We start from the raw sequence: 27,593 nt of genomic DNA, 5'->3' as shown, positions 1-27,593 counted from the left end.
AAGCCACCCCCTTTGTTGATTTTAGCTCCCTGAAGCCAACCCTGTAAGCCGTGTTGTCAGTCGCCCCTCCCTCCGTCAGAGCAACGGCAGACAATCGTTCCGCGCCTTTTTTCTGTGCGGACGCCATACCAAGGCAAGCATGGAAGCCACTCAGCTTACTCTGGCAATTAGGAGCACATTAAACACCACACACATTATCCAGCAGTATATGCAGCACCAGAAGCTGGCAGAGCGATACCGGGCGAGGAGGCGACATTAGCGCGGTCACGTGAGTGATCAGGACATGGATACAGATTTCTCTGAAAGCATGGGTCCTGCCAATGCATGCATCATGGTGCTAATGGGGCAGGTTCATGCTGTGGAACGCCGATTCTGGGCTCGGGAAACAAGCACAGACTGATGGGACCGCATAGTGTTGCAGGTCTGGGACGATTCCCAGTGGCTGCGAAACTTTCGCATGCGTAAGTGCATTTTCATGGAACTTTGTGACTTGCTTTCCCCTGCCCTGAAGTGCATGAATACCAAGATGAGAGCAGCCCTCACATTTGAGAAGTGAGTGGCGATAGCCCTGTGCAAGCTTGCAACGCCAGACAGCTACCGGTCAGTTGGGAATCAGTTTGGAGTGGGCAAATCTACTGTGGGGGCTGCTGTGATGCAAGTAGCCCACGCAATCAAAGATCTGCTGATATCAAGGGTAGTGACCCTGGGAAATGTGCAGGTCATAGTGGATGGCTTTGCTGCAATGGGATTCCCTAACTGTGGTGGGGCCATAGACGGAACCCATATCCCTATCTTGGCACCGGAGCACCAAGCTGGCGAGTAGATAAACCGCAAGGGGTACTTTTCAATAGTGCTGCAAGCTCTGGTGGATCACAAGGGACGTTTCACCAACATCAGCGTGGGATGACCGGGAAAGGTACATGACGCTCGCATCTTCAGGAACTCTGGTCTGTTTCAAAAGCTGCAGGAAGGGACTTTCTTCCCAGACCAGAAAATAACTGTTGGGGAAATTGAAATGCCTATAGTTATCCTTGGGGACCCAGCCTACCCCTTAATGCCATGGCTCATGAAGCCGTACACAGGCACCCTGGACAGTAGTCAGGAGCTGTTCAACTACAGGCTGAGCAAGTGCAGAATGGTGATAGAATGTGCATTTGGATGTTTAAAGGCGCGCTGGTGCAGTTTACTGACTCGCTTAGATCTCAGCGAAACCAATATTCCCACTGTTATTACTGCTTGCTGTGTGCTCCACAATATCTGTGAGAGTAAGGGGGAGACACTTATGGCGGGGTGGGAGGTTGAGGCAAATCGCCTGGCTGCTGGTTACGTGCAGCCAGACACCAGGGCGGTTAGAAGAGCACAGGAGGGCGTGGTACGATCAGAGAAGCTTTGAAAACCAGTTTCATGACTGGCCAGGCTACAGTGTGAAAGTTCTGTTTGTTTCTCCTTGATGAAACCCCCCGCCCTTTGGTTCACTCTACTTCCCTGTAAGCTAACCACCCTCCCCTCCTCCCTTCGATCACCGCTTGCAGAGGCAATAAAGTCATTGTTGCTTCACATTCATGCATTCTTTATTCATTCATCACACAAATAGGGGGATGACTACCAAGGTAGCCCAGGAGGGGTGGTGGAGGAGGAAAGGAAAATGCCACACAGCACTTTAAAAGTTTACAACTTTAAAATTTATTGAATGCCAGCCTTCTGTTTTTTGGGCAATCCTCTGTGGTGGAGTGGCTGGTTGGCCGGAGGCCCCCCCACCGCATTCTTGGGCGTCTGGGTGTGGAGGCTATGGAACTTGGGGAGGAGGGCGGTTGGTTACACAGGGACTGTAGTGGCAGTCTGTGCTCCAGCTGCCTTTGCTGCAGCTCAGCCATACACTGGAGCATACTGGTTTGATCCTCCAGCAGCCTCAGCATTGAATCCTGCCTCCTCTCATCACGCTGCCGCCACATTTGAGCTTCAGCCCTGTCTTCACCCGCCACTTACTCTCTTCAGCCCGCCACCTCTCCTCCCGGTCATTTTGTGCTTTCCTGCACTCTGACATTATTTGCCTCCACGCATTCGTCTGTGCTCTGTCAGTGTGGGAGAACAGCATGAGCTCAGAGAACATTTCATCACGAGTGCGTTTTTTTTTCTTTCTAATCTTCACTAGCCTCTGGGAAGGAGAAGATCCTGTGATCATTCAAACACATGCAGCTGGTGGAGAAAAAAAAAGGGACAGCGGTATTTAAAAAGACACATTTTATAAAACAGTGGCTACACTCTTTCAGGGTAAACCTTGCTGTTAATATTACATACATAGCACGTGTGCTTTCGTTACAAGGTCGCATTTTGCCTCCCCCCACCGACCCTCAACCCTCCCCCCTCCCCGTGGCTAACAGTGGGGAACATTTCTGTTCAGCCATAGGCAAACAGCCCAGCAGGAACGGGCTCCTCTGAGTGTCCCCTGAAGAAAAGCACCCTATTTCAACCAGGTGACCATGAATGATATCTCACTCTCCTGAGGATAACACAGAGAGATAAAGAACGGTTGTTGTCTGAACGCCAGCAAACATACACTGCAATGCTTTGTTGTACAATAATTCCTGAGTACATGTTACTGGCCTGGAGTGGTAAAGTGTCCTACCATGGAGGACGCAGTAAGGCTGCCCTCCCCAGAAACCTTTTGCAAAGGCTTTGGGAGTACAGCGAGGAGAGCCGCCAATGCCAGGGCAAATTAATTCTTTCACATGCTTGCTTTTAAACCATGCATAGTATTTTAAAAGGTATGCTCACCGGAGATCCCTTCTCCGCCTGCCAGGTCCAGGAGGCAGCCTTGGGTGGGTTCGGGGGGTACTGGCTCCAGGTCCAGGGTGAGAAACAGTTCCGGGCTGTCGGGAAAACCGGTTTCTCCGCTTGCTTGCTGTGAGCTATCTACAACCTCATCATCATCGTCTTCGTCCCCAAAACCTGCTTCCGTGTTGCCTCCATCTCCATTGAAGGAGTCAAACAACACGGCTGGGGTAGTGGTGGCTGAACCCCCTAAAATGGCATGCAGCTCATCATAGAAGCGGCATATTTGGGGCTCTGACCCGGAGTGGCCGTTCGCCTCTCTGGTTTTCTGGTAGGCTTGCTCAGCTCCTTCAGTTTCATGCGGCACTGCTTCGGGTCCCTGTTATGGCCTCTGTCCTTCATGCCCTGGGAGATTTTGACAAAGGTTTTGGCATTTCGAAAACTGGAACGGAGTTCTGATAGCACGGATTCCTCTCCCCATACAGCGATCAGATCCCGTACCTCCCGTTCAGTCCATGCTGGAGCTCTTTTGCAATTCTGGGACTCCATCATGGTCACCTCTGCTGATGAGCTCTGCATGGTCACCTGCAGCTTGCCACGCTGGCCAAACAGGAAATGAGATTCAAAAGTTCGCGGTTCTTTTCCTGTCTACCTGGCCAGTGCATCTGAGTTGAGAGTGCTGTCCAGAACGGTCACAATGGAGCACTCTGGGATAGCTCCCGGAGGCCAATACCGTCGAATTGTGTCCACAGTACCCCAAATTCGACCCGGCAAGGCCGATTTAAGCACTAATCTACTTGTCAGGGGTGGAGTAAGGAAATCGATTTTAAGAGCCCTTTAAGTCGAAATAAAGGACTTCATCGTGTGGACGGGTGCAGGTTTACATCGATTTAACGCTGCTAAATTTGATCTAAAGTCCTAGTGTAGACCAGGGCTAAGAGAAGGCCCATACACCGGCCGACAGTGATTTTGATTTTCTTTTATACCTCTATAACTAGCCAAGTGATAAGAATACACCTACGTTCTTAGAGTATAGGCCTGTACAGACAGGCCTGAATATCTATATCCTAAAAAATAACAGCTAAGTACTGAGTCTGAATTTGAGTCCACAATTACCTACTCTTACATAGGTTGCTCCAGGTTTTTGTCACACCGAGGGAGGAGTGAGGGAAAACCTGCATGGGGGCACTGCACTGCAGCCTTAGCATGGTCACTCTTATACCTTCAACTAGCACTACATTCACTTTCATTAAAAAAACACAAAACAGCAACCACCACCACCAAATATTCATTTCCTAGAAGGTGCAGCCTGTGTGGTCCAGAAACATGTTTTGCCATAATGGTTCATTGAAACTACTATCCTAATTGAAGATGATAACACAGCAGTATGGTGCTTGCTTTGACTGTTCGTTGTCGTCCGTATGAATATTTCTAAACAACTTTCTGTCTAATTTCAAGTTGTTTTCCTTCCATTAGCATTCGTAGAGCAGTGGATGAAGATGAAGAGGCAGCTGAGGAGCGTCGGAATACCCACTGTATCTGGATGATGGGAATGAAGGGCTTAACTGAAAGTGAAGCAGCATCCCTTATTGTGGAGGAAGCCAGAATACTCCTACAGCAGGACTTGGCTATGATGGGAGTGCAATGGAACCCAGATTCTTTTCTTGAGTCTGATACATCTTCCATGACCAGCAGTGGATCAGAGCTGGAGGACAGAAAATATAAACTGAATAGAGAATGTTCACTAGGGATTTTAAAAGTATTCAGCAATGAAGGGTACAGAATTATACCTGATAAAGGCACCAGTTTTCAAGCTGGGAATTCATCAAATATTAAAAAGGGAAATAAAAGGCTGTTAAATGCTAGTATGTCAAATCCCAGACCCCAAAATGAATTACAGGAAGATCACACCCAGTCAAAGGAGAGAAATGGTGATGTCATTGTATACAGCGCTAGAAAGCGGCCAAATTTGGGCAAAGGTAAAGAAAACAGGGAAGTTACTTTTCTGACCAAAAATGAGGCAGGCTCTGGGGCAACAACTCAAGAATTCCCTACTGAAAAGGGAAAGAGACCAACCTTGAGCTTCACTTCACGGAAAACTTCTAAGGCATCTGGGTACAGGAGGACTATGGACACTAGTTTCAGTAAAACTGAGGGCAAAAGCGCTGCTTCAAAACAGCATCAGTTGCTGCTTGATGAGTCAAGAATGCACACAACAAAGATAAATGGGCCCTCTGTATCCAGTCATAGCAAGTCTAAAGCTAAGTCTTTTTCAGATGGAAAGAACAAGGAATTTGGAGAAAACGAATCATCTGCTCACAAGCGCTTCACTGTCAAAGGCTCAGAATCTTTACAAGTGGACGAAATACAACCAGAGAGCAAAGAGATAATGGAGGAATTACTTACGGAGCTTTCCACTACTAATAAATCCAATCTTAAAGAAACAGTGAATTGTCTGGAAGCTAGGGATGTAGTGAGGGATGCTCCACCGATGAATATGGAGGGAGATGATACTATGCGAGATCTGGGAATTTCTAGCAGATCAGCGAAAAATGAATACATTAGTATTAAACAGAGCAAAATCCAACCAGTTAAAAACTATGCTGAAAAGATACCCGCCAAACAACAAATGGTTCTAGGCACAGATCTTTGTAATGATGCAGCCAGCAGTTCTGCAAACATGCATGGGAGCACTAGTGCTAGCAAACAGAAAACTGTTTATTTTTACGCTGATGAAAATAAATCCTTTCATTTTCAAATTCAAAATGATGGCAAAACATGTACTGAAAAGCCCAAAGGAATATTGTTACAAACTGGAGGCGTGGGTGAAGCAGCTAATCAGCCTGGGGATTTTCTGAAGGACTCCACAGTAAAATCCAGAGCTGTTTGTGTTGCAAAAGATATTAAAAATGGTTATTCTCCTCATCTGTTTTCAGTTTCCAAAGAATTTGAAGACAGCTTCCAGTTGGATACACAGACTAATAGGATATTACAACAGCAGGTGGCAGCTGAAATTGCAAGACAGCAGGGAGCAAAAGATACAGAGCAGGCAGAGATACCTGTGCAGAAAATCTCCATGAAACTACACTGTGCCAGCACTTTACAAAATGAAGATGTTGCAAATGAAAAGCTAGCTGCAGCACTTAGAAAAGTGGTCTGTTCAAATTTTGGGACAAGAAATACCATGAAAGAAACCACAGATTTACATTGCACTAATGCTTTGGGCTCTAGAAGCCCTAATTTACAGCCTGCAATGAAATGCACAGAATCTGCATTTTGTCTTAAAGGAAATGATTTTTCTTTCACTGACTCACAACTATGTAGCTTTTTACAAGGTTATCAGACTCAAAATTCAGTGAAGGAAAGTGCCTCTCAAGGTCTTCAGAAGGCAGTCTCTCCCTCCAATGGCCAGTGCCCTCACACTGTGCTTGTACAAGTTGAGTGCCACCCCCCTCCTGAAACTAGTCTGAACATGAGTGACAGTTTACTGTTTGATGATAGCTTCACTTATGTCCATGGCCCTCCAGATATGCACACAGATGAGGCTGAAGGGGCAGAATCTGCGGAACAGAAGGTTGTGACTCCTACGCCCAAAGCCACTTCCAGCTCTCTTGCTGACCTTTTGCATCAGCAGAACTTGGAGCCTATTCAGGATATATTAACTGTCAGTATAAACTGGAATGAGCATCAGCATCCAGCACAGTGTAATGATGTGTCTGTTATATTCTCTGATATAGATTCTTTGCAGATAGCTGAAGCTTTAGGTAATGTAGACTTACCTCCTTGTCATGGAGACAGTCTGTCTGCAGCTCTTGTTGAGCTAGGGTTAAGAAAATCAAGGCGTGAGGAGGAAGATCCCAGACCAGAGGACACAAGATTGGATCAAGGTGAAAGGCCTCAGAATGCCCAACAAGCTGTGGAAAAGAATACCAATCCAGTGGTATGGTCTGATCATTCATTTGACTTAAGCCCAGGGTTGCAAGATATTTTAGACAGATGGCCTAGTCCTTCAGATAATAAACCTGTTTTAAGTCCAAGAGTCTCCTCCTCAAAAGGAAAGTTGATAATCTCAAATAGGAAACAAGAGCCAGGTGCAATTTCTGAATTCAGCTATTGTCCAAGAGAGTCATTGTCCACTTACCAGGGTTTAAAGAACTATTTTGAAGTTAAGGAGAGCAATAAGGGAGCCCTGGATGTTCAGAAACCAGTTTATAATCCTCTGCTGCTCAAGGGAAGGAACAGAATATCTGACCCTCAGCCGGATATCAGCAAAGGATTTATTCCTCCAACGCCTCCTAAGGAACCTGTTCCAAAAAGTTTTGGCACATTTTCTCTAACGTTTGGAAAAAACAAAAATGTCAGCCACATAGATGAAGTCCCACCTTTTCAGCCACTGCAGAATAGCAAACCTAGCTCAGACCACCACACAGAAACACTGCCATTTAATCCTGGTAATGGAGACACATGTGAGATTTTGCTTGACACTAACCCTGTAAAAGACAATTCTATTACAGACCAAGGCTTTTCACTGCAATTATCTCAACATGTTTTGCCACTTATTTCATGCAGTGCTGAAAGCTTCACTATTATTGACGTGGCAAGTGACAAAGCTCTCTTCCAGACCTTCATCAGAGAATGGAGGAACAGCAGCAGATTTGCCATCTCAGTGGCTTGTGAAAGAACAAAATGTCTCTTGTCCCCCAAGTCAACTATAGGTGGCAGATTCAAACAAGGTCAGTTCCTCTTTCACATTCCTACCACATTAAATTGTGAACAGTACTCTGTTTAACCTGGGGAGTTAATGGGAATGACTATAAATTTATTTCTTTGGATTTACCTAAATAAGAGGATAAAGACTACCATAGAAATTGAGTACTGGGAGAAGGAGTTGGGTATCAGGAGGGAAAGATGAATAGCACTAAGTGAATCATTTAAAGGGTGGATCTGGGAAGTCAAAGGTGGCTGGAGTGTGGGATAGCCCCAGCCTTATTTAAAAGGCTACCAGCATTACCACCCCGCAATGGACATTAAGTAGTTGCTTCCTGTATTTATTTGCAGAATCTTGTTCACAGGAACACTCACACTTGGACTAGTTAGTGCACAGAGCAAATATGAACTGAAAACTTATCACATCCCACATTTTAAAATGGAATGGTGTTGTAGTCTCCTTCTGGTGATACAGGAGGAGATACATAAATGGCTTTCATCTTGGCACCAAGTTCAGAAAAAATGTTTTTGAGTTCAGAAACAAACGTAAGCAGCTGGTTCATGGCCTCTGCTACCCAGGCAGTATTCTTTACAAATATTGTGGGCTGATCTGATCTGAGGTCAAATACTTTCCAATTTACAAAAACTTAATTTGGGTACATTTAATTGTTTAGCTATGAAATTCAATCCAGTCCCCAACCCCTCAGATCATTGCTGTACTCCTGCACTTTTTCATGTGTAGTATTCATATACTGCAACTCTCCTAAGGGGACGATGCAGTGGAAAGAAGGCAGCCATTCAGGAGCAATTGGGAGGTTGATTCAAGCAGAGTTTCCTTAGAGGAAGAAGGATAACTGCTTTTGCCTTTTTCCAAACCTCTTTCCCCCTCCATCTTTTAAGAAGTGTGAGCAAGCAGCAACTTCCCTCTATCTGTCTCAGGGGAGGAGATGGAACCATCAGCAGCAGCTTGTCTCTGAAGCTCTCTACGCCTGATGGCAAAAATCCCCACATGTACTGTTGTGTTTTTAGTTCTACTCTCTATTCCTATCTTATAAACATCTCTTCCCCACACATAAAAACAAAAAACCAGGGAGTTAAGCACTGGAGGATTTGCCTGAACATAGGAACCAAACCAAAAAAGTTATTGTCTCAGCAACAAGAATGTAATACATAATTTTGACTAAAAATGAGATGTGCCCCAATGCAGGGTGAGGGTGAACAAACTGCTATATTTATGGATGCTGTTTTAGAATTATAACTTTCAAAAAAATGTTTATTTAGTAAGATCTCCCCAGCGGATCCAGGTTAAAGATGATGGGTTTCCTATCAAAGGCTGTGAAGACATCTTGGTAGTTGGATTGTCTGTATGCTGGGGTGGAAAGGATGCCTACTATGTCTCATTGCAGCAGAAACAAGATGACCAGACTGGTAAGTGAGGATTGCCAGACAGACCAAACTGCAAAACACCACACGTTTCAGGAAAGAACTGTGAGGAGATGGCATCCCTTTTGGGAGATGGCTTCCAAGAGTTTGCCCCCTATGAGAGTCCGTAACCCAGCTCAGTTGCAGGACAAAAGCAATCAGCCATGTTAATCATTAACACCCAGGGCTGAGAGTGACATGTTTGCCACTGTTACATATATTTCCTGTTCCTCCATTTCTAAAGGAGGCAGTGAAGTCTGATGGTTACAGAAAAGGTCAAGAAAGCATGGAGTTGCAGGCTGATCTGCTTGACTGTGACCAAGCAAGTCACTATATTTCCTTGTACCTCAGTCAACTCACCTGTGATACAGGGGTAAAAGGAGGATCTCAGTGATAACCAGATACTACATCTGAGCTATTCTTTATAAATAAACTAGTACTCAGTTAGTTCCTTGGATCCCTACTGCATCAAAACAATATGGATTTATTATTTGTTCAAGCTTCAATTATATGCTCAGTGTTTTCTGTTTAGGTAGCTTCAGAGAATCCCACACTTCCTCACCCCTTTCTCTCCATGTACTGAATAAATAAACTAATTTGTGTCCCTTATCTCAGAAATCAGTGCCAGCTTGGCACCGCCTCCTTTGGATCAGAACCTGTCTGTGACTGAGAGATTGTGCCAAGTACAGTCCTGCTTGCAGAAGGAATCTGAGAGCACGCACTCACTTGTGATATACAACCTCATCCAGCACTATAAGACCCTTCTGCTGGCTTGTGGCATCTCCCTGGAAGGAAGTTTCGAGGACCCAAAGGTTTCAGAATTTAAAATTTTTTAATTCATGTAAAACTTCCATTCATTATTTAAACCAGTGAGTCTGGGTAGCTTTTAGTGTTTAATACTCTGCTCAAGTCATTTGTTTTTTATTTAGTGTTGACAGAAATGTTTGTTTTCAAAGTTTTTAAAGATGTTTACAGCTAAAGTGGTAGAAGTCCACATTAACTAATATTTTACATTTACTTCTTACTATGATTTTTTTTAAGTTTCTCAGTGTCTGCAACAAATACACAGAAAGGGCTCAGTGGTAAGTGTTTCACCCCAGGGAGATCTGACTAAAAATCTTCATTAGGTCAGATATGGAAGATGAGTTTCATACAGGTCTTAATGGCAATGCCAGCATTGCAGAGCTCCTATTCCATTGGCACAAGAGGCCTGGGATGGAATGGCAGAAGAGGTACCTAGGCTCTCATTAGTACCACCAGTCCCTTATTTCCAGAAGAACTACATTCATGCTTAAGTTTGAGAGGAGGGGAGGATTCCACTGGTTGGAAATCAAGGAAAGTCTTTGAAAGAGTTAAAAACCAACCTGGCCCTGGTTAGTAAAAAGCACTGCCACTTCTAAGTGTGTGTTTTGTGGGGGGTGGGGCTGGTTCTTGGTGATGACTTTCAAAGTTCACATCACAGTGTGACACACAATGGAAAAAAAAGAGTAAAAGAATTTTAAACCAAATTAAAAATATTGGAAAACTTTTCTTAAACTTCTATAATCTGAGTACAATGTAAGGGATTAACATGCTCATCAAAGACCGGACACAAATACAAGGAGAATAGCCTATTGATTCAAATACTAGGAAATACTGTGGGGAGAATTCTAAGCCTCCTATCGCTAGGACACTGAAATCTCTGGAACACAGCTCTCCTGTGAGAGACCATGCTTCAGAACAACCCACAGGTCTTCCTATTTCTATAGCATGGTTTAAGGTGCAGTTTCATTTGGACCAAAAAAGTATTGATGCATATAAAATGGACTGGATAAAACAGAGAGTGGTTGGTGCTTTAGGCTTCCAACCCATGCAGGTATCTAGTATAAATGCAACAGGTGTACTTACAGAAATACCCACATTTATCGTGTGGCTGAAGGCATTTGTGTATAGGCTTCATGGTTCACTACTAACCCAAGACATTCAGATCTGAACTACAACTTCTTCGCATGGCCTCTGCATATTCCTATTTGTGGTATCAAGGCACCTGAGCCACAAACTTCCGATGCCTACTGGAAAGCAGTGTCCATTGGGGTCACCTGCCCCTCCTCATCTTAGAGGGTTGTGAGAGTATGAAAGGGGAAGTGGCCCCGGCCACCCTTCTGTTCCTTTCTAACTGCCCCAGGTGGAGCGAGCTTACAGCATGCAGCATCCTCTATAGTGTCCTCATCATTTTTTCTTCTTTTTTTCTTCCCTTTTTGAGGAAGATTTTGTTTATAGTTAGTCAGAGTTTTCTTTTAAAAGACCTGAGGAGATGTTGGTCCAGCATGGTCTTCGATTAGACCTGCGGGAGTGGAAGGGCTGCCTCGCATTCCCCTACTAACCAGGAGGCTCCTCAGGCCCAGATAACTAAGCTGGCACCGCATAAATTCAGCATCAGCTTCAAAGACTGTGCCCCAGGAGCAAGTCTGCCCACCTTAGTTTAGTTTGGATCCGGTGCTGCAAAACATGGATCTGGATCTTCAAGCCTAGCACGCATCTGGGGCTCAAAAATCCAATTTCTGGCAGCCCAGAGTACACCTGGGGCTGCAAAATCTGGATCTGGATCCGGCAGTGTGGAGCTGGGAGCTGCAACACCCAGATCCATAGCATATTACTGATCCAGGGATCCAAAAAAATAAAAAGCTGTGTATGAATCTGTGGCTGTTAGGAATGACGTTGGATTCAGGATCAGAGCCTGAATTCAGATTCAGCAGTCAAACACGAAGGACTTCCAAGCAGAGTTGCCAAAAAGGATCCAATTGCCTGGGATCCAGCCAGTAAGAGCATCTGACAATTAAGAGTCACTTGTCTAGTGGCTCTGGATCACTGAGGCCCCTGATCCACATAGGTCAGTGGCGTCTGGTATTTTATTTCCAACAGCATGATCTTTGCAGAGCTTCTTTCCTTACTGACTCTGTGCCCAACATACTGGTGTAAGCAAGTAGATCAATATGGAGGTCTTCACCACACTAGAAAGGGGTAGTACAAGCTTCTGATCAGATGTGGAATCGTGGATCTCTGTTACAGGGTAGTGTTTTCACATTGTGCTTCTTATTTGGCCGTTTTTCAGATGCACACACTTGACACCCTGATTGTCTGGGAGAAGGCTTTCCTTTTCCAATATTCCATATATCAGACCCTCACCCTGAATGTGAGAAGAAATGGACTAATCCATTCTTAGGTTCTTCTACTGTTTGAAGTTGTAAAAGTTAATTTATTTGGTCCTGGAACTGTCAGTTCTCTTTGTTCTTGGTAGGAACTGCTGAGGTTCTGTTGAGATCCCAGCGCATTCCTAAGGGCTAATTGAATTTCCCAGGGCCAGATTTACAAGAACTTGATAGGCTAAGAACTGATGCCAGGTTCAGAGGCTGCCTTAGGATGTGAGGGTACTATACCCATCAAAAGTTCTATTGATTTGAGATTCATGGATCCAAAGAGTTCTTTGCTACATAGTCTCTGTAGGAGAAACAGCATACGGTGTCACAAGATCCATCCTGATGCTCCAGAAAGGATTGGCTGTTGTCTTCAGAGTCTCTTTATAACCCTTGAAGGCAAAGGCAAAAGAGAGAGACCTTCTTCTGGGAGTTAATAAGTGCATTACCAAAGTTCTGCAGAGAAGTCAGTGCTGTAGGTACTGTTTCCTGTTTTAGATTTAGAGCTTTATGTGAGGGGCTGAGAACCACTCTGATATTCCTAGAATCTTACATCATAAATATGCTGATGGGGCCATATGTCTTATTTCTCTTAGGAGGCAATGTTGTTAGAACATTATTGAGCTCTAGGCTACTTCACCTCAATTACCTTGATCAATCGGTCCTTCAGCCCTCATATAGATTGTGTCGATCACAAAATGTCTTCCATTCTTCTCTTACCCTGGCCTTCCATCTCCATGCCTTTCACAATAAAATTTTCTCATCTCTTTGGAGGTCGGCCGAGTTGTCATTTCAGTTCCTGTGGCTACCGCTGGCAACAGCTGCCATCCATCAATTGTCAGTGAGCTATGTGCCCGGTCCATTGCATTTTACCGTACCTACTTTCGACAACGATGTCCTGCACTCTACTCTGTTTGGGCTACCTACCTTCAGTTATAACTAATTCCTGGTTCTAAACCAGGAAGGAGAATGTTCAGGTCTGCTTCTGGCTCCACTATAGAGTACAGTGTCTAGGATTGGGTAGTGTCTTTGGTAGCCCCCTCTGTGGGTACAGGAAACATGCAGGGGCACCCATCCTTACTTTACCAAGCCTTTCTAGGAACCAATAGGGCACACAAGTCCAATGGAGCAGTCAGCCCAGTATTTCAGAAGGTCTCAGTAAACATAGCTTTGATTCCTTCCATCTTGGAAAGAACAGTTGCACCTAAGGGATGAGACAACATCATCTATACTTAATGGTGCCTAGGGTTTGTTTCATCACAAACTGAATATGGTTTGCCACCTGTCATATAACGTGGACAGTAAGACTGTGTGGCAGTGGCAAAATGCTGTCTGGCTATATTAACACCCTGAAGTTTGTTGTATTCATCTCTGGGTTCCAGAGACAGAATTCTTTCTAATTTCCAGAAATATTCCAGGAGGTACTCCCCCTTCTGTGCCATTGTCACATGGCAGCTTATTTACACATACCTCTGACTGGAATCAAAGAAGACCTCTGTCAGTAAGAAGACCTCTGTATCTTACCCCTTGGCCTTTCTGTGGCAGCCAGTGTTCCATTAAATGCCTGGCTATCATGACTGTTCTCTCTGAATGGCTGGGTGTCTGTCTGTGTATCGACTTGAACTTCAGCAAAGTGTCTAAATGGTTCTTCCCTAATAGTTTGCACAAAGAAGCATACTTTCATACCCATTGAAGCCTTGATATATTCCAGACCTGCAGTCTTTCCTGCAGTGGACAGGGTCCTTATTGGGGCAGTTACGGGTAACTTTAATACCAGCCTATATCTGAGGCTTCAGCAGGGCTCTTTGTGATTCTGCCACCTTTTCTTTATGCAAGGAAAACCTGAGCCACAACACCTCAGTGCTTTAAAAGCCTTGTTTTGTAAAAGAGGAGAAGAACATGCCCTTCAGGGAGGTCCTTTGTCACCTTCCTGCCATCTGCAATAATAATGCTAGAGGGTGTAAGGGATTCTTCACCTTGATTTCCATCCACCCCAAGGTTTGTGATCGCAGTGGGAGATGTAGTTCCATGTAAAGTTACTGGAGCTGAGAGCTATTTCTCTGACTTGTAAGACTTTTCTCCCCTTCGTAAAGTCGAAATCTGTCTGAATTCTGACAGCATTATGGGAATTACACAGACCACTAAAGAGGGATTCCTGTTCATAAAGTTGGATATCCTCATGGGGTGGTCAGATAGCTCATCTATCAGGGAAAGATGTTGTATCGGCAGGCTCTTTGAGAAGAGTTTTCCATTCAACAATACAAGTGTTCTAGCAAGGGCTCCATCTGATAATACCTTGTTTTACAAGTGAGGTAAATGCCAGTTAAGTCCCTTCTCAACACGGATACCGTACTTCTGTATGGTTCTGATCCAAAGACAAGCAAGTCCTAACATCAAGATTGTATTCCTTGCTCTCTCTTGCCCTTGAGTCTATTGAATTAAGAGGTTTTTTTAAGTGTTAGTCCATTTGGTACCAAGTTGCTGTCATTAGTCAAGGTTAGAGATTGGCAATTCTGTCATCAATATCATGGGTATGATATTAATATCCATAAAGTCCTGCTTTCCAAACTACTTTGTCTCTTGTGTGTGAGATAAGGTGGAAATCTACTTGGGTTCCAAGTTTCTCTGGTTGACATCTAGACTCCAGATTACTTGGACTGTTGATTGAGTGTTATGCTGAGGTCTAAAAGACTCTAATGAAAAACAGAAGTTTGACCAGTCAAACCTACTCTATATCTTGAAAGATATCTTTCCATCTGGGCACCTCCTGAGGAGGTGGATCTGATAAGGTCTTCCTTAGCTGTTGGTTTAGATTGTTTTAATGAAGATGACTAATGCTGCAGCTATATGTGTTTTTAGCAAAAATGTCCCACATTAAGACTTGTTTTGGAAGAGCTAGATCGGTTGCTTCTATTCGCTGTTGGCATCCAGAACTGATACTTGTTTGGCAGTTCTGCTCTTTGTGTTCACCTAGAATTCCTCACCTGACCTTCCTGGGGATTGTACTGCTTGCAAATCTCCTGCAAATAGGATTATGCAGAGGCCATTTGAAGAAGAAATGAAGGTTATTCAGTGGAACCACAGTTCTTTGAGATGAGCCTCTGCATATTCACACTCCCCACTCACCTTTCCACTTCTTTAGAGTCCAGATTAGGAATTCCTGAATTAGCAGAAGGAACTGAAGGGTGGTTGGGGCCACTCCCTCTTTCATGCCCTTGGACTCCTTCAGGATAGGAGGGACGAGTAGCCTCAATGGACACTGCTTTCCTGAAGGTTTCAGAAGCTTGCAGCACAGGTAACTTGATCTCACAAGTGTGAATATGCGCTGGCTCATCTCGAAGAACCTTGATTACAGGTAAGCAACCTTCATTTCATACTTTGCCATAGTATTGTTTATATATCAGTGAACGCTTAAGAAACAGTTGGTCCCCTAGCGCTTTAGAGTGAAGGCATATAATTGTCAATGTCTTCATTTGTTTTTTCTTACCAGTAAACCTGATAGATTATAGACCATTTAGTTTGTAACTAATTACAGAGCACATGGGCAATCAATACATTTTTTTTCTGTGTCTTTTACCACCTGGCAAATCACTAAAGTCTGACATTTTCTGACTTTTTACTTATGACTTTAATTAAAATTTGTAAATCACCTCTGATGGATTTAGTCACTAGGAGATATTACCATTATTGCTTATATAAAGCAGACCAGCCTTCAGGTGGAATTGCATGATGTCACTATCAAAATATGTAGATAAGCAAACTGTATCTAAGATGTGCAGCACGAGAGTACTTAGCTTTTAGTATGAAGGTGTAGATTTAATATAAAAAATAAAATAACAGACTTTGTTTTAAAAAAAAAAAAAAAAAAGCTTGCTCTGTTCCCTGTGTGTAACCAGATCTGTTTACTTTACTAAACATGTATTTTTGTCTCTATTTTTTTTTACTCTGTTTTGCACTGCAGCACCACTATGGAAGAGTGAGCTGGATTCTCTTACAGCTCATGCACCATCAACAGAGCTGTTAGCTATATTTCAGTTTCAGGGTGAAATTTTAATTTCATTAAAGACAGTGGGCTTGCACAGGGGTTACTGAAAATAGAATTTGGCTTGCTGAATCCTTATTACTAGAGCCGATATGCAAACAGGAAAAGAGCTCAGCTTTTCAGATCCCAAGTTGATGGTAAAACCAATAATACCACTTTTTACAAAGTCAGTTTTCAGAGTTGTCACGTTCTAACTATAGTTTTCACATTTACTCCATCTTAGTTTTTAATGGATGTGTGTTAGAACATAAGAATGGCCATACTGGGTCAGACCAAAGGTCCATCCAGTCCAGTATCCTGTCTACTGACAGTGGCCAATGCCAGGTGCCCCAGAGGGAGTGAACCTAACAGGTAATGATCAAGTGATCTCTCTCCTACCATCCATCTCCACCCTCTGACAAACAGAGGCTAGGGACACCATTCCTTACCCATCCTGGCTAATAGCCATTAATGGACTTAACCTCCATGAATTTATCCATTTCTCTTTTAAACCCAGTTATAGTCCTAGCCTTCACAGCATCCTCAAGCAAGGAGTTCCACAGGTTGACTGTGTGCTGAGTGAAGAACTTCCTTTTACTTGTTTTAACCTGCTGTCCATTAATTTCATTTGGTGGCCCCTAGTTCTTATACTATGGGAACAAGTAAATAACTTTTCCTTATTCACTTTCTCCACACCACTCATGATTTTATATACCTCTATCATATCCCCACTCAGTCTCCTCTTTTCCAAGCTGAAAAGTCCTAGCCTCTTTAATCTCTCCTCATATGGGACCTGTTCCAAACCCCTAATAATTTTAGTTGCCCTTTTCTGAACCTTTTCTAATGCTAATATATCTTTTTTGAGATGAGGGGACCACATCTGTGTGCAGTATTCAAGATGTGGGCATACCATGGATTTATATAAGGGCAATAAGACATTCTCCGTCTTATTCTCTATCCCTTTTTTAATGATTCTTAACATCCTGTTTGCATTTCTGTCTGCTGCTGCACACTGTGTGGACGTCTTCAGAGAACTATCCACGATGACTCTGAGATCTTTCTCCTGATTAGTTATAGCTAAATTAGCCCCCATTATATTATATGTATAGTTGGGGTTATCTTTTGCAATGTGCATTACTTTACATTTATCCACATGAAATTTCATTTGCCATTTTGTTGCCCAATCACTTAGTTTTGTGAGTTTTATAGAAAGGACTACTGACTGAGGGCAACATTTTTGTGTGCATTTAATTGACTCTGGATAAAATTTTCAGAAGTGCCTAAGTTACTTTCGATGAGACTTAGGCTGCTATATCATTCAGGTACTTTTGAACATTTCTCTCTAAATCATTTAATTTCTTCCAGGAATTATTGTAACTCACCTACTTAATCAAGAAAGCTGATACTTTGCAGATGTTTGAAGTTAATACTAATGTTAAGAATTTTTGGTCTAATTCCCAATTAATATTTTTGTTGAAGTATTATAATCAATAAAAAGATTTTCAGGATAGATTTGTCTCTATTTTAGGTAGCATGCTGGCTGCTGGACCCTGGCTCTAAGGAGCGTACCCTTCACAACATGGTAGCCAACTTTCTCCCTCACGAACTGCCCTTACTTGAAGGGGTGGGAACTGGCCAAGGAGTTCAGAGCCTGGGACTTAGTGCTAATGCTGATTACTCTGGCCGGTACCGAGCAGCCATAGAATCTGTGCTCATCTTCAACACCATGAACCAACTCAATGCCCTGTTGCAGAAGGAAAATCTAACAGGTAAAGAGGACCTGGAGGTAATCCCATGAACAAACTGATTTGTTGAGACCTTTTTAGTATGTATACATATGGGTGCATGAAACTATTTTGAGTCCCTAGTATATGGGCCTGCAGGCTCATTGGCTTTGCACTGAAATTTGCTTTGAGGGGTTGTCTAACTTGGCAGCACAATGTTAATAATTCTCCGGTTAAAGTAAAAGAAGGGCATATGTGTATATATATATTGTAAGTAGATCTTGTTGTTACTGAGCCCTGTAGCCAGTTTCCTTTTAATTGTGGCACGTTATACATGTGAATGGTCTTAGTATTTCTATAATACCCATCACCATAGTACAGTAAAAGCATTGTTATCCGGCATGTTGGGGGAATGGAGGGTGCTGGTAAGTCAAAAATTCCGGTTAACTAAGAGGGTGCGGGAGGGAGATCAGGGCAGGGAGTTGAGGTGCGGGAGGGGTTTTGAGGTGGCAGATCTGGGCAGTGCTCACCTTGGGTGGCTCCTCGCAAGAGGCGACAGGTTCCTGCTGCTCCTAGGTGGAGGCGCGGCCAGGCGGATCTGCGCTCTGCCTCTGCCGCAGGCGCCGCCCCTGCAGCTCCCATTGGCCTTGGTTCCTGGCCAATGGGAGCTGCGGAGCCAGCCCTTTGGGTGGGGTGAGGGCAGCGCACAGTGCCCCCATGGCTGTTTCTCCACCTTGGAACCGTGGGGACATATCACCGCTTCTGGGAAGCCACACGGTGCCAGGTAGAGAGCCTGCCGGCCCTGTACCAACTGGACTTTCGATGAATATCAGAAATGCCGGTTTATAGAGCTCTTCAACTGGTAAAGTGCCAGATAACACAGCTTTTACTGTATCTAATATAAGGAAAATAATTGGGGTTTGAAATCTTTGTTCTGAGAAATAAACATGTTTTATGTCAAGGAGCATAGGAAGTTCTGTGTTTGGGTTTTATTTTATTTTATTTTTTTGGAAAGTGTAGTATTCCTTAATACAAGGCTCTATAACATTCCCTGATATAAGGCTCTCCATCTTCCAATTTCATTGCACTCTATCACAAACATCATCTTATAATATGCTGCATATTTGGTTCTCAAGAATGGTCATAAATATTGTTGAGACAAGGTGGGTGAGTTGCTTTATCTTTTATTGGATCAAATTTTGTTGGTGAGAGAGACAAGCTTTTGAGCTTACACAAAGCTCTTTTTAGGTAGACCTTCAGCCAGACCTGAAGAAGAGCTCTATGTGCACTCGAAGTTTGTCTTGCTCACCAACAGAAGTTGGTCCAGTAGAATATATTATCTCACCCACCTTAGCTTTCTAATATCCTGGGGCCAACGCAGCTACAACAACAGTGCATACATAAATATTGTTGTCATCCTGGGATTAGAAATTTACAATGAGAATGAGCAGCCATTGTATTCTGGGTTTATAAATCTAGTTGAGTTGGTATTTGCCAAATCCAGCTGTAATAGACCTGCCATTGATGTTATAAACTCATTTCTTGGTTTTTCTACTTATTTCAGATGTTTTCCATAAAGTGGAGATGCCCACCCAATACTGCTTGGCCCTGCTGGAATTGAATGGAATAGGTTTTAGCACAACAGAGTGCGAGACCCAAAAACATGTCATGCAAGCTAAACTGAATGAGATTGAGGCCCAGGCTTATCAGATGGCTGGCCACAGCTTCTCTTTGACCAGCCCTGATGACATTGCAGAGGTATTTCAAGGAGTTGGGTAGGGTGATTGCATCTGAGGGCTCTGTCAGATTAACTTCTCTTATATTTGGGTAAAAACCTTGGTGGGTGAGTGTGTGTATGATGATGAGGGAATTGCACTTTAAGGAAAGACAGAAACCAAGTTTAATTCTGATCTAATTGGTTTTCCTTTTCAGCCATCATAGGCCCCAGTCCTGCAAGGTGCTGAGCACTTCCTGCATGGTACTCACCTCCCAGTGACTTCAGTGGAAGGTGAGGGTTGGCAGCACTTTGCAGAATCAGATCTTTAATTTGTAAAGATGCTGTCTGCAGCCCATGATGTATGGGGTGTGCCACCTGCCAAATTGCTGCTAGAATGTTTTGGGCTAATACTGTGAGACTAGTTGCTTCTTGTGTGGGTACTTATTCCACACTAAAATTGCCTTTGCGCAGTTTAAATTAATCCATTTGGTTTAAGGTAAACTGCACAAAGGCACTCTTAATGGAGAATAAGGCTGTCCATGCGGGGAGCTAGTGTGGAATAACTATTGCACTTTAAAGTATACCTTATTTTGCAGTAGCTTCCCCATGTAGACAAGCCCTAGAGCTACTTCATTACTACATTAATATTGCCTTATTTAAAGAGACATTGATGTTTGTATGCATGAGCTGTGACATCGCATGGTCTGACTGGTATATGAACTGATTTGTGTTGACCAGTTACTCCTGCCCTCGACATTTCAGGCACAAACAAATGGAAATCTTATTTTAAAAGTTTTGAAACAGGTGCGTTAAGCTTGTCAGAACCTGTGAACTCATTCATACAAACGAATCCTTCCAAAAAGACTCAAGAAAATCAGTTACTGATAAATTCGCATATATATAATACTTTTGATCCAAATGGATGCTTTCTACACATTCTGTGTGTGCTGATTACAGCAATAAATTGCAATTACCTTGCCATTTCCTTTCCACCAGGACTATTTTTAACATTACAAACCTTCAAAAAGTTTCAAACAGCTGCCATTTAAAAAAATGCAACAAAAATATTTTTCTTTCCTGCAAATACGGAATGTACCCACAAAATAATACTGGTCTGAAGCCAGTCCTGAACTAGGGATTAACGTAAGGTCCAATGTTTTGTGACCAATCAGGGCTAAGAAATAAAATTAAACCTCTCTAAAATTATGTTTCTGAGAAATGTAGTATGTACAGAATTATAATGATTTGATGTAAAGCTTTAGCACTCATTTGAGGTGATCCATATAATTCTGTTGTGGCTTCATCATTCATGAGCCATAGTTTAAGGCTAGAAGGTATCATCATATCTTCTGGTCTGACCCTCATGTATTTCACAGGCCACCATCACCACCCATCTACCTGTACACTAAACCCAAAAAGTGGAATTAGACAAAAATATTACAGCCTTCAGGAGACTCAGCTATCTTGTGTCACAGGCAGAGAACAGGAGGAACTGGTGTGCACCAATATCTGAGGTCCCTGCAAGTAGGGAATTGGTTGAGAGATAGCACGGCGATCCTGGCAAATGACCCACACTCTACAGAAGAAAGGGGAAATCTCCCAAGGTCATTGCCAGTTTGACCCAGGGGGAAAATTCCTTCCTGACCAACATATGGCAATCAGGTAGAGCCTGAGCATGTGAGCAAGAACCACCCAGCTAAAGATCTGAGAGAAAATTCTCTGTACCACATCAGATCACTGGCCTGGCCCATCCCCCGCCCGTGTCCCATCCCCAAACATGGCCATCTCTGATGCTTCAGAAGGAGAGACAAACAAATAAAAACTAAGCCCAGAATACAATCATTCTAATTTCATGCCAGTAAAACCTTTGTTATACAAATGTGTGTGAAAATTACTTCCGCTCATGCCTGCCAGCTCCAGAATGAAACACAGCAGCTGTTAAATAGTGCAAAATATTACACAACAATTTAGGACAAGAAATAAAGAATTGTGTAGTATTAGGATTACTGTTTATTATTCTGTTATCATAGTGCCCGTGTATCTAATGAAAAATAAATACTTCATCATGGCTAGTTTTTTAACTGATGGAAATTGGTAGAAAAACTCCAATATCCAAACTATTTGAAGCTATTCTGTGATGGTAGTTGCCACCATTTCCTTCAGTGCATTTTGTTCTGCGGTCTCTTCCTTGCTAACATTTTTTCTTTTCCCCTTCCTCTCTCCCTCCCTCCCACTCCCATGAGGCCTTTCCATCTCATTTGACATCTTCACTTCTATTTTCATTACAGCTGGCCATTAAGAAGCAAGGATACATGTAACATTACTTTATAGCAGTCAATTACCTTATCTAGAAACACAGTTCCCAAAGTTTTAGAATTAGAAAATGAGATTTTAGACTACATTTTGTAGTTAATTAAAATAAGGAGGAACAGCTGAGGGTAACACAGTTCTTTAATCAGCTTTTTAATTATCTGGAGCATTAGTGCTGTGCTTTGGTTAGAATATAGGCTATTTTAATGCTCGGAGTCATTTAATGTTTTCTTCTGCGATGAAAATATAGATTCTTACTGAAATGCTGGCCTCTTTTAGGTCTTGTTTTTGGAGCTGAAGTTGCCACCAAATGGAGACGTGAAAATACAAGGGAACAAGAAAACTCTGGGTTACACCAGAAGAGCTACTACTAATGGAAACAGGGTCAGGTTGGGCAAGCAGTTCAGTACGACCAAGGTACAGTTGAAGCATAGTTCTCATCTGAAAAGTGACTATCAAAAGAATTCCTTGTTACTTCACATATCTGCTCCCTGTATGTATGAGAGTCAGATGTGCTGACTCTGACAAAAATAAATTATTCCTACCTTCTGCTTCTGTTAGCACTGGAGAACCTATTCAGCTCTTGGGGTGTGGGCTGGATTCTGTTCTGCCTTCTACATCAACAGAATTTTAACCAAGTGCCACTCTTCTTCCCTCAGTTACAACTGTGCCTTGGGAAGAGACTGAGGTGTAAGCAAGGACATAACTCTAAAACAGTGGATTTGGATGCGTTTAAGTCAGAGCTGAATATGGGGGTGTGCAGCATTTACTGCAAGTCAGAAATTGCACAGATTGAGTTTTAGATCCCAGGTTAAATGTATAGGGCTAACAGTTGGAGAACCTCCCATCAATGAGTCAGTTGTCTGCCTTATTGAAAGGTGCTCAGATACAATGGTAATAAATACAATATACATACCAATGTAGATACATAAAAAATATTTTTAAGTGTAAATGGAGGAGATTTGCTTTGGGGGTCATATACTAGTTCCTGTGTGGCAGAACATGGCTGATGAATTTTCCCTGTGACCATTCCTGTGTTCTGTGCTTCACAGAATTTGCTTTCAGAAGCACAAACTTGTTGCGGTCTTGAAATTGAATATATTGGTAGCACGTATAAGATCTAAGACCAACAACAGGACTGTCAGTTGTTAACTGTTGTGGAACACAGTGCTCATCCTGATTGCCTGGAGCTAATTACTGCTTTTGTTGGACAAAACATACTAGCAGATTTATGTGTTCATTATTTTCAAGACTCATTAACTTGTGTTGTTCTCCCAATATCCCTTTGCTCCAATGTGATAAGTGTGTTGACAAGCAAATACTGATCCCAGGAAACCTTCCAGCAGTGAGGAGATGAGGATGTTAGTAGATTTTGCTTGATGTTCAGCACAGGTGTGGCACAGCAGAGGCAACACAAAGGGGTGAAGGGCAGAAATTAAGTGAGAATACACAACAGGGGTTGACTAACTTTTATGGTGCTCAGTGCTTTACTGAACTATTAGGAGCTCAGGGGCTGTACTCAGATTGTATATGAATATGCATTATTATATGCCACCTTTTTTACTTTTGGTTGTACCTTCCTTGATCCATAAGTAGAAATTGCTGTTTGACTTCAACTGCAAGGTTTTAATTGCTAGTGGTCCACTTTGTCCCGGGACGAGTGTGGTCAGGGTCCTTGTTTGGGCACTCCTAATGTATAGATAGAAAAGGAACAATGGTGTAAGAACAGGAAGGAGGAGAGTTCATGATGTGAGAGAGGAGACAATCCAGGGATGGTGCAAGCGATAATTTCATGTGACTTATTTGATGAAGCAGACTCTACAAATTTTATTTAGGACTCAAGACACAAGTTAATTCTAATAATTGTTTCTCTGGCTACATGTTGTTACAGCAGCTACATGTCATGGCATTCTTGCTGCCCATACAACAAATGTAAGCAGAGCTAATGTTCACATAATATTGAGATGTGACTAGAAAAATTAAAGACTACTGTAAGTATATCACTCCCTGTAGATTAGGATTTATCTTTTCTGCAGAACTGAAGAAACTCTTTTTGTAGAACTTGTAAGACAGCTAATAATATATCTGTTCTGCTGTTACCTTTGTAGGATGTTTTGGAAAAATTAAAGGCCTTACACCCATTACCGGGCCTGATTCTAGAATGGAGGAGGATCACCAATGCAATGACCAAAGTGGTGTTTCCACTGCAGAGGGAGAAACGTTTGAATCCTGCACTGGGGATGGAGAGGATCTATCCTATATCTCAGACTCACACTGCTACAGGTAATAAGATGTATATGAAATCTTTTCTGATCACAGACTGTGACAACCTCTGTGGGTGAAGAGGAAGAGTTCAGTAAGTTCAATATCTAACTTTCCAACCAAACTAATGACAACTGTTTTAAATACAGAAGAGTGCTAATTTGTATTACGATTAGAGCCTTTAAAATCCTATGTAGCTTTGCACTCTTCCAGCAATATTACTAGAATGTTGTGAGTGTGTGAACATATAAGTTTCTGGTGTATCCCCACAGATAGTTACAGCATTTGGTTGGGTCTTCAGTGTTTAAAACATTTCTGGGGCACCTTCCATATGGGGATCTCAAGCTACTTCAAAAACGCTAATTAAATTAGCCAACCTCCTTCCCTAGAGTATTATCCCAACTTTATAGGTATGGAAATTGAGGCACGAAGCAGGGATGTCACTTATCCAAGCGATGTCAGAGCTCATCGCATGCATCAGAGCCCATCCGCTCATGACTCCCTGGGTATGTCTCAGGCTACTAGGTTACATGGCAACATGTACTCATGTAGTCCGGCATGCATGACTGCGTCCCAGACCCCTGCAGATGTGGATGGCATTGGTCTACGCCCCTGGTGGACACCGTTTGGATTTCCATTGAATGTGCTCTCCTCCCTGACTTGGTGGCCAGAACTGTGATGGGTGTTGGCAGGAATTCCTCTGTGGCCCCGCTCCCATCGGTGACATTGGTCTCTGATGCCTTGGATCTGGGGTGGGGAGCCCACCTTGGTAACCTCAGTACGGAGGGCCTCTGGTCCCAGGAGGATCACTCTCTCCATATAAACATAAGGGAGGTCAGGGCGATACACTTGGCCTGCCAGGTGTTCTTAACCTACCAAAGGGCAGACTGGTGCAGATCTTGATGGACGATACTGCCGCGATGTTCTACATCAGAGGTGGGCAACTACGGCCCGCGGGCCACATCCGGCCCACGGGACCGTCCTGCCCAGCCTCTGAGCTCCTAGCCGAGGAGGCTAGCTCCCGGCCTCTTCCCTGCAGCCTCAGTATGACGCGCCACCAGTGCTCTGGCCCGCTGCTCCTGCCGGACAGTGCGGCAGTGGCGTGGCTGGCTCCGGCCGGGTGGTGGGGCTTTGCTGCTCTGAGCAGCATGGTAGGGGGGGTTGGATATGGGGCAAAGGGTCCTGGGGGGCAGTCAGGGGGCGGTTGGATATGGGGCAAGGGGTCCCGGGAGCGGTTAGGGACTGGGGTCCCGGGAGGGGGCGGTCAGGAGACAAGGAATGTTGGATGGGTCGGGGGTTCTGAGGGGGGGTGGGAAGTGGGAGGGGATGGATAGGGGGCAGGGGCTAAGGTGTTTGGGGAGGCACAGCGTTCCCTACCCGGCCCTCCATGCAGTTTTGCAATGCCGATGTGGCCCTCAGGCCAAAAAGTTTTCCCACCCCTGTTCTATATCAACAAGCAAGGCAGAGACCGCTTGTATGCCCTGTGTCAAGAGGGTCTCCGGTTGTGGGACTTCTGTGTGCAGCATGCCATTCATCTCAAGGCGTCGCACCTCCCGGGAGCCCGGAATTCTCTGGTGGATCTCCTGAGTAGGTCCTTCTTGTTAACTTCACAACTTCCATCCTCTAACTTCACAAGCTAAGTAATTTAAAAACAAAAAGGTTTTGACTCACCGTATATTTACAACAGTCTGTACTGGCTGAAAAGCTGTCCAGTCAGGACCACCCCTCTCCCAGTTCAATGATGTTCAAGAACTTTGAAGATCTGCCTTTTACACTACATCCTTAGCTTGGCTGATTTTGCCTCTGCGTTGCAGGGGTCTCTGATCAGTGCATTTGTTATGCAGAGTTTGGGCTGAACTATTGAAATATACCAGATCAGGTAACCATGGGCTGTCACCCCGCAGGGACACTGTCAAGTACATCTTTATATGTGTTTGTGACCTCTTTTAAATCCTCAAAAGTCACTGTGTTCGGTCAAGGTGCACCTGGCAGCCATTTTGGCATTCAACGCAGGTCGGTCTTTGCCCACCCCATGAGAGTGCAGTTCCTGAAAGGTCTGGGGTACCTTTTCCCATATGTCCAGAACCTGGTTCCCCTTGGGACCTGAATTTTGTGCTGTTAAGACTCATGGGTCCCCCACTTCGAGCGCCTGGCTTCCTGCTCCCTCCTGCTTCTCTCCTGGAAGGTCTCTACTTAGTGGCTATAACTTCGGCCTGTGGGGTGTCCAATATCAGGACGCTCACATCGGAACCACTTTACACGATCCAGCTGCGTCTGCACCCAGCCTTTCTGTCCAAGGTTGTCTCCTAGTTCCATGCTGGTCAAGACATATACCTGCCGGTCCTTTGTCCAAAGTCTCACGCGATGGATGAGGAATGCAGGTTGCATACCCTGGACATCAGACGGGCCCTGGCCTTCTACATAGATAGAACAAAGCAGTTCCGTAAGTCAACGCAGTTGTTTGTTGCTGTCACAGATAGGATGAAGGGTTGCCCAGTGTCTGCCCAAAGAATATAGTCATGGATCACGGTCTGCATCTGCTACTGTTATGAGCTGGCAAAGGTGCCCCCACAGGTGATAGTGACAGCTCACTTGACTAGGGTGCAGGCGTCCTCGGCAGCCTTCCTTGCTCAGGTGCGGATCCAAGAAATTTGTCAGGCTGAGACTTGGTCATCCATTCACACATTCACTTCGCACTATTCGCTGACCCAGCAGGCTAGAGATGATGCTGGTTTTGGCAGAGTAGTGCTCCAATCTGCAAGTCTGTGAACTCCAAGCCCAACTCAGAGGATTCTGCTTATGAGTCACCCAGAATGGAATTGACATGAGAAAGCACTCGAAGAAGAAAAAATGGTTACCTACCTTTTGTAACTGTTGTTGTTAGAGATGTGTTGCTCATGTCCATTCCATTACCTGGAGATGTCGGCAAGAAGGAACTGAGAGGGCATAGGGCCGGCGGCGCCTGATGTACCACGGCACCACAGTCGGCCCTACGGATACCACTAAGGCAAAAGTCTCTTACGACTGTGCACATGGGTGCGCGCACACCTAGAATGGAATGGACATGAGCAACACATCTTGAAGAACAACAATTACAAAGGGTAGGTAACCGTTTTTTTTTTCTTACCAATTTTATCCTCTTACTTTTGGTAAACAGAATTTCTCTAGTGCACAGACCACTCCCGGCTCTCCATTTTTAATGGAGAAGCCATCAAGATGGCTTGCACATCTGTATCCTCAATGATTCTACTTGGAATGTACAAAAACAGTAAAGTTTTGAAACATAATAGACTCTGGTAAGCAGTGGTGGATTAGCCACTGGGCCGACAGAGCCTGTGCCCACCGGAAAAATGGGTGTCCCACACCCCGACCCTGTTCCCCGGCAGGAGTGCCATGCAGGCGGGGGGGGTGGGCCAAACCCCCATGCCCTGACCCTGCTCCCCGGCAGCAGCGCCAGGCAGGCGGGTGGGGCGAGCCCCCATGGC

At 44.0% G+C, this 27,593-nt stretch overlaps 1 protein-coding gene across 4 annotated transcripts in view; it reads left to right on the top strand.

The window, feature by feature from the left end:
• Window positions 1–27,593, top strand: part of POLQ (DNA polymerase theta) — a 131,870-nt gene that overhangs the window by 80,798 nt on the left and 23,479 nt on the right. For 3 of the 4 annotated variants that reach the window (XM_043538750.1, XM_043538751.1, XM_037909805.2), the window contains 7 exons: window positions 4,249–7,505; window positions 8,761–8,907; window positions 9,517–9,713; window positions 17,624–17,864; window positions 19,384–19,577; window positions 22,126–22,263; window positions 23,955–24,129. In XM_043538750.1, the coding sequence (XP_043394685.1) occupies window positions 4,249–7,505; window positions 8,761–8,907; window positions 9,517–9,713; window positions 17,624–17,864; window positions 19,384–19,577; window positions 22,126–22,263; window positions 23,955–24,129 (4,349 nt within the window). Of the gene's footprint in view, window positions 1–4,248; window positions 7,506–8,760; window positions 8,908–9,516; window positions 9,714–17,623; window positions 17,865–19,383; window positions 19,578–19,751; window positions 19,812–22,125; window positions 22,264–23,954; window positions 24,130–27,593 lie in introns of those variants that run through there. The other variant, XM_043538752.1, reaches the window with a different exon arrangement.

This window comes from Chelonia mydas, chromosome 1 (genome assembly GCF_015237465.2).
Source record: "Chelonia mydas isolate rCheMyd1 chromosome 1, rCheMyd1.pri.v2, whole genome shotgun sequence".
Lineage (NCBI taxonomy): Eukaryota > Metazoa > Chordata > Testudines > Cheloniidae > Chelonia > Chelonia mydas.
Note: the sequence above shows the minus strand (reverse complement) of the source record. Positions and strands in the feature narration are given on the sequence as shown.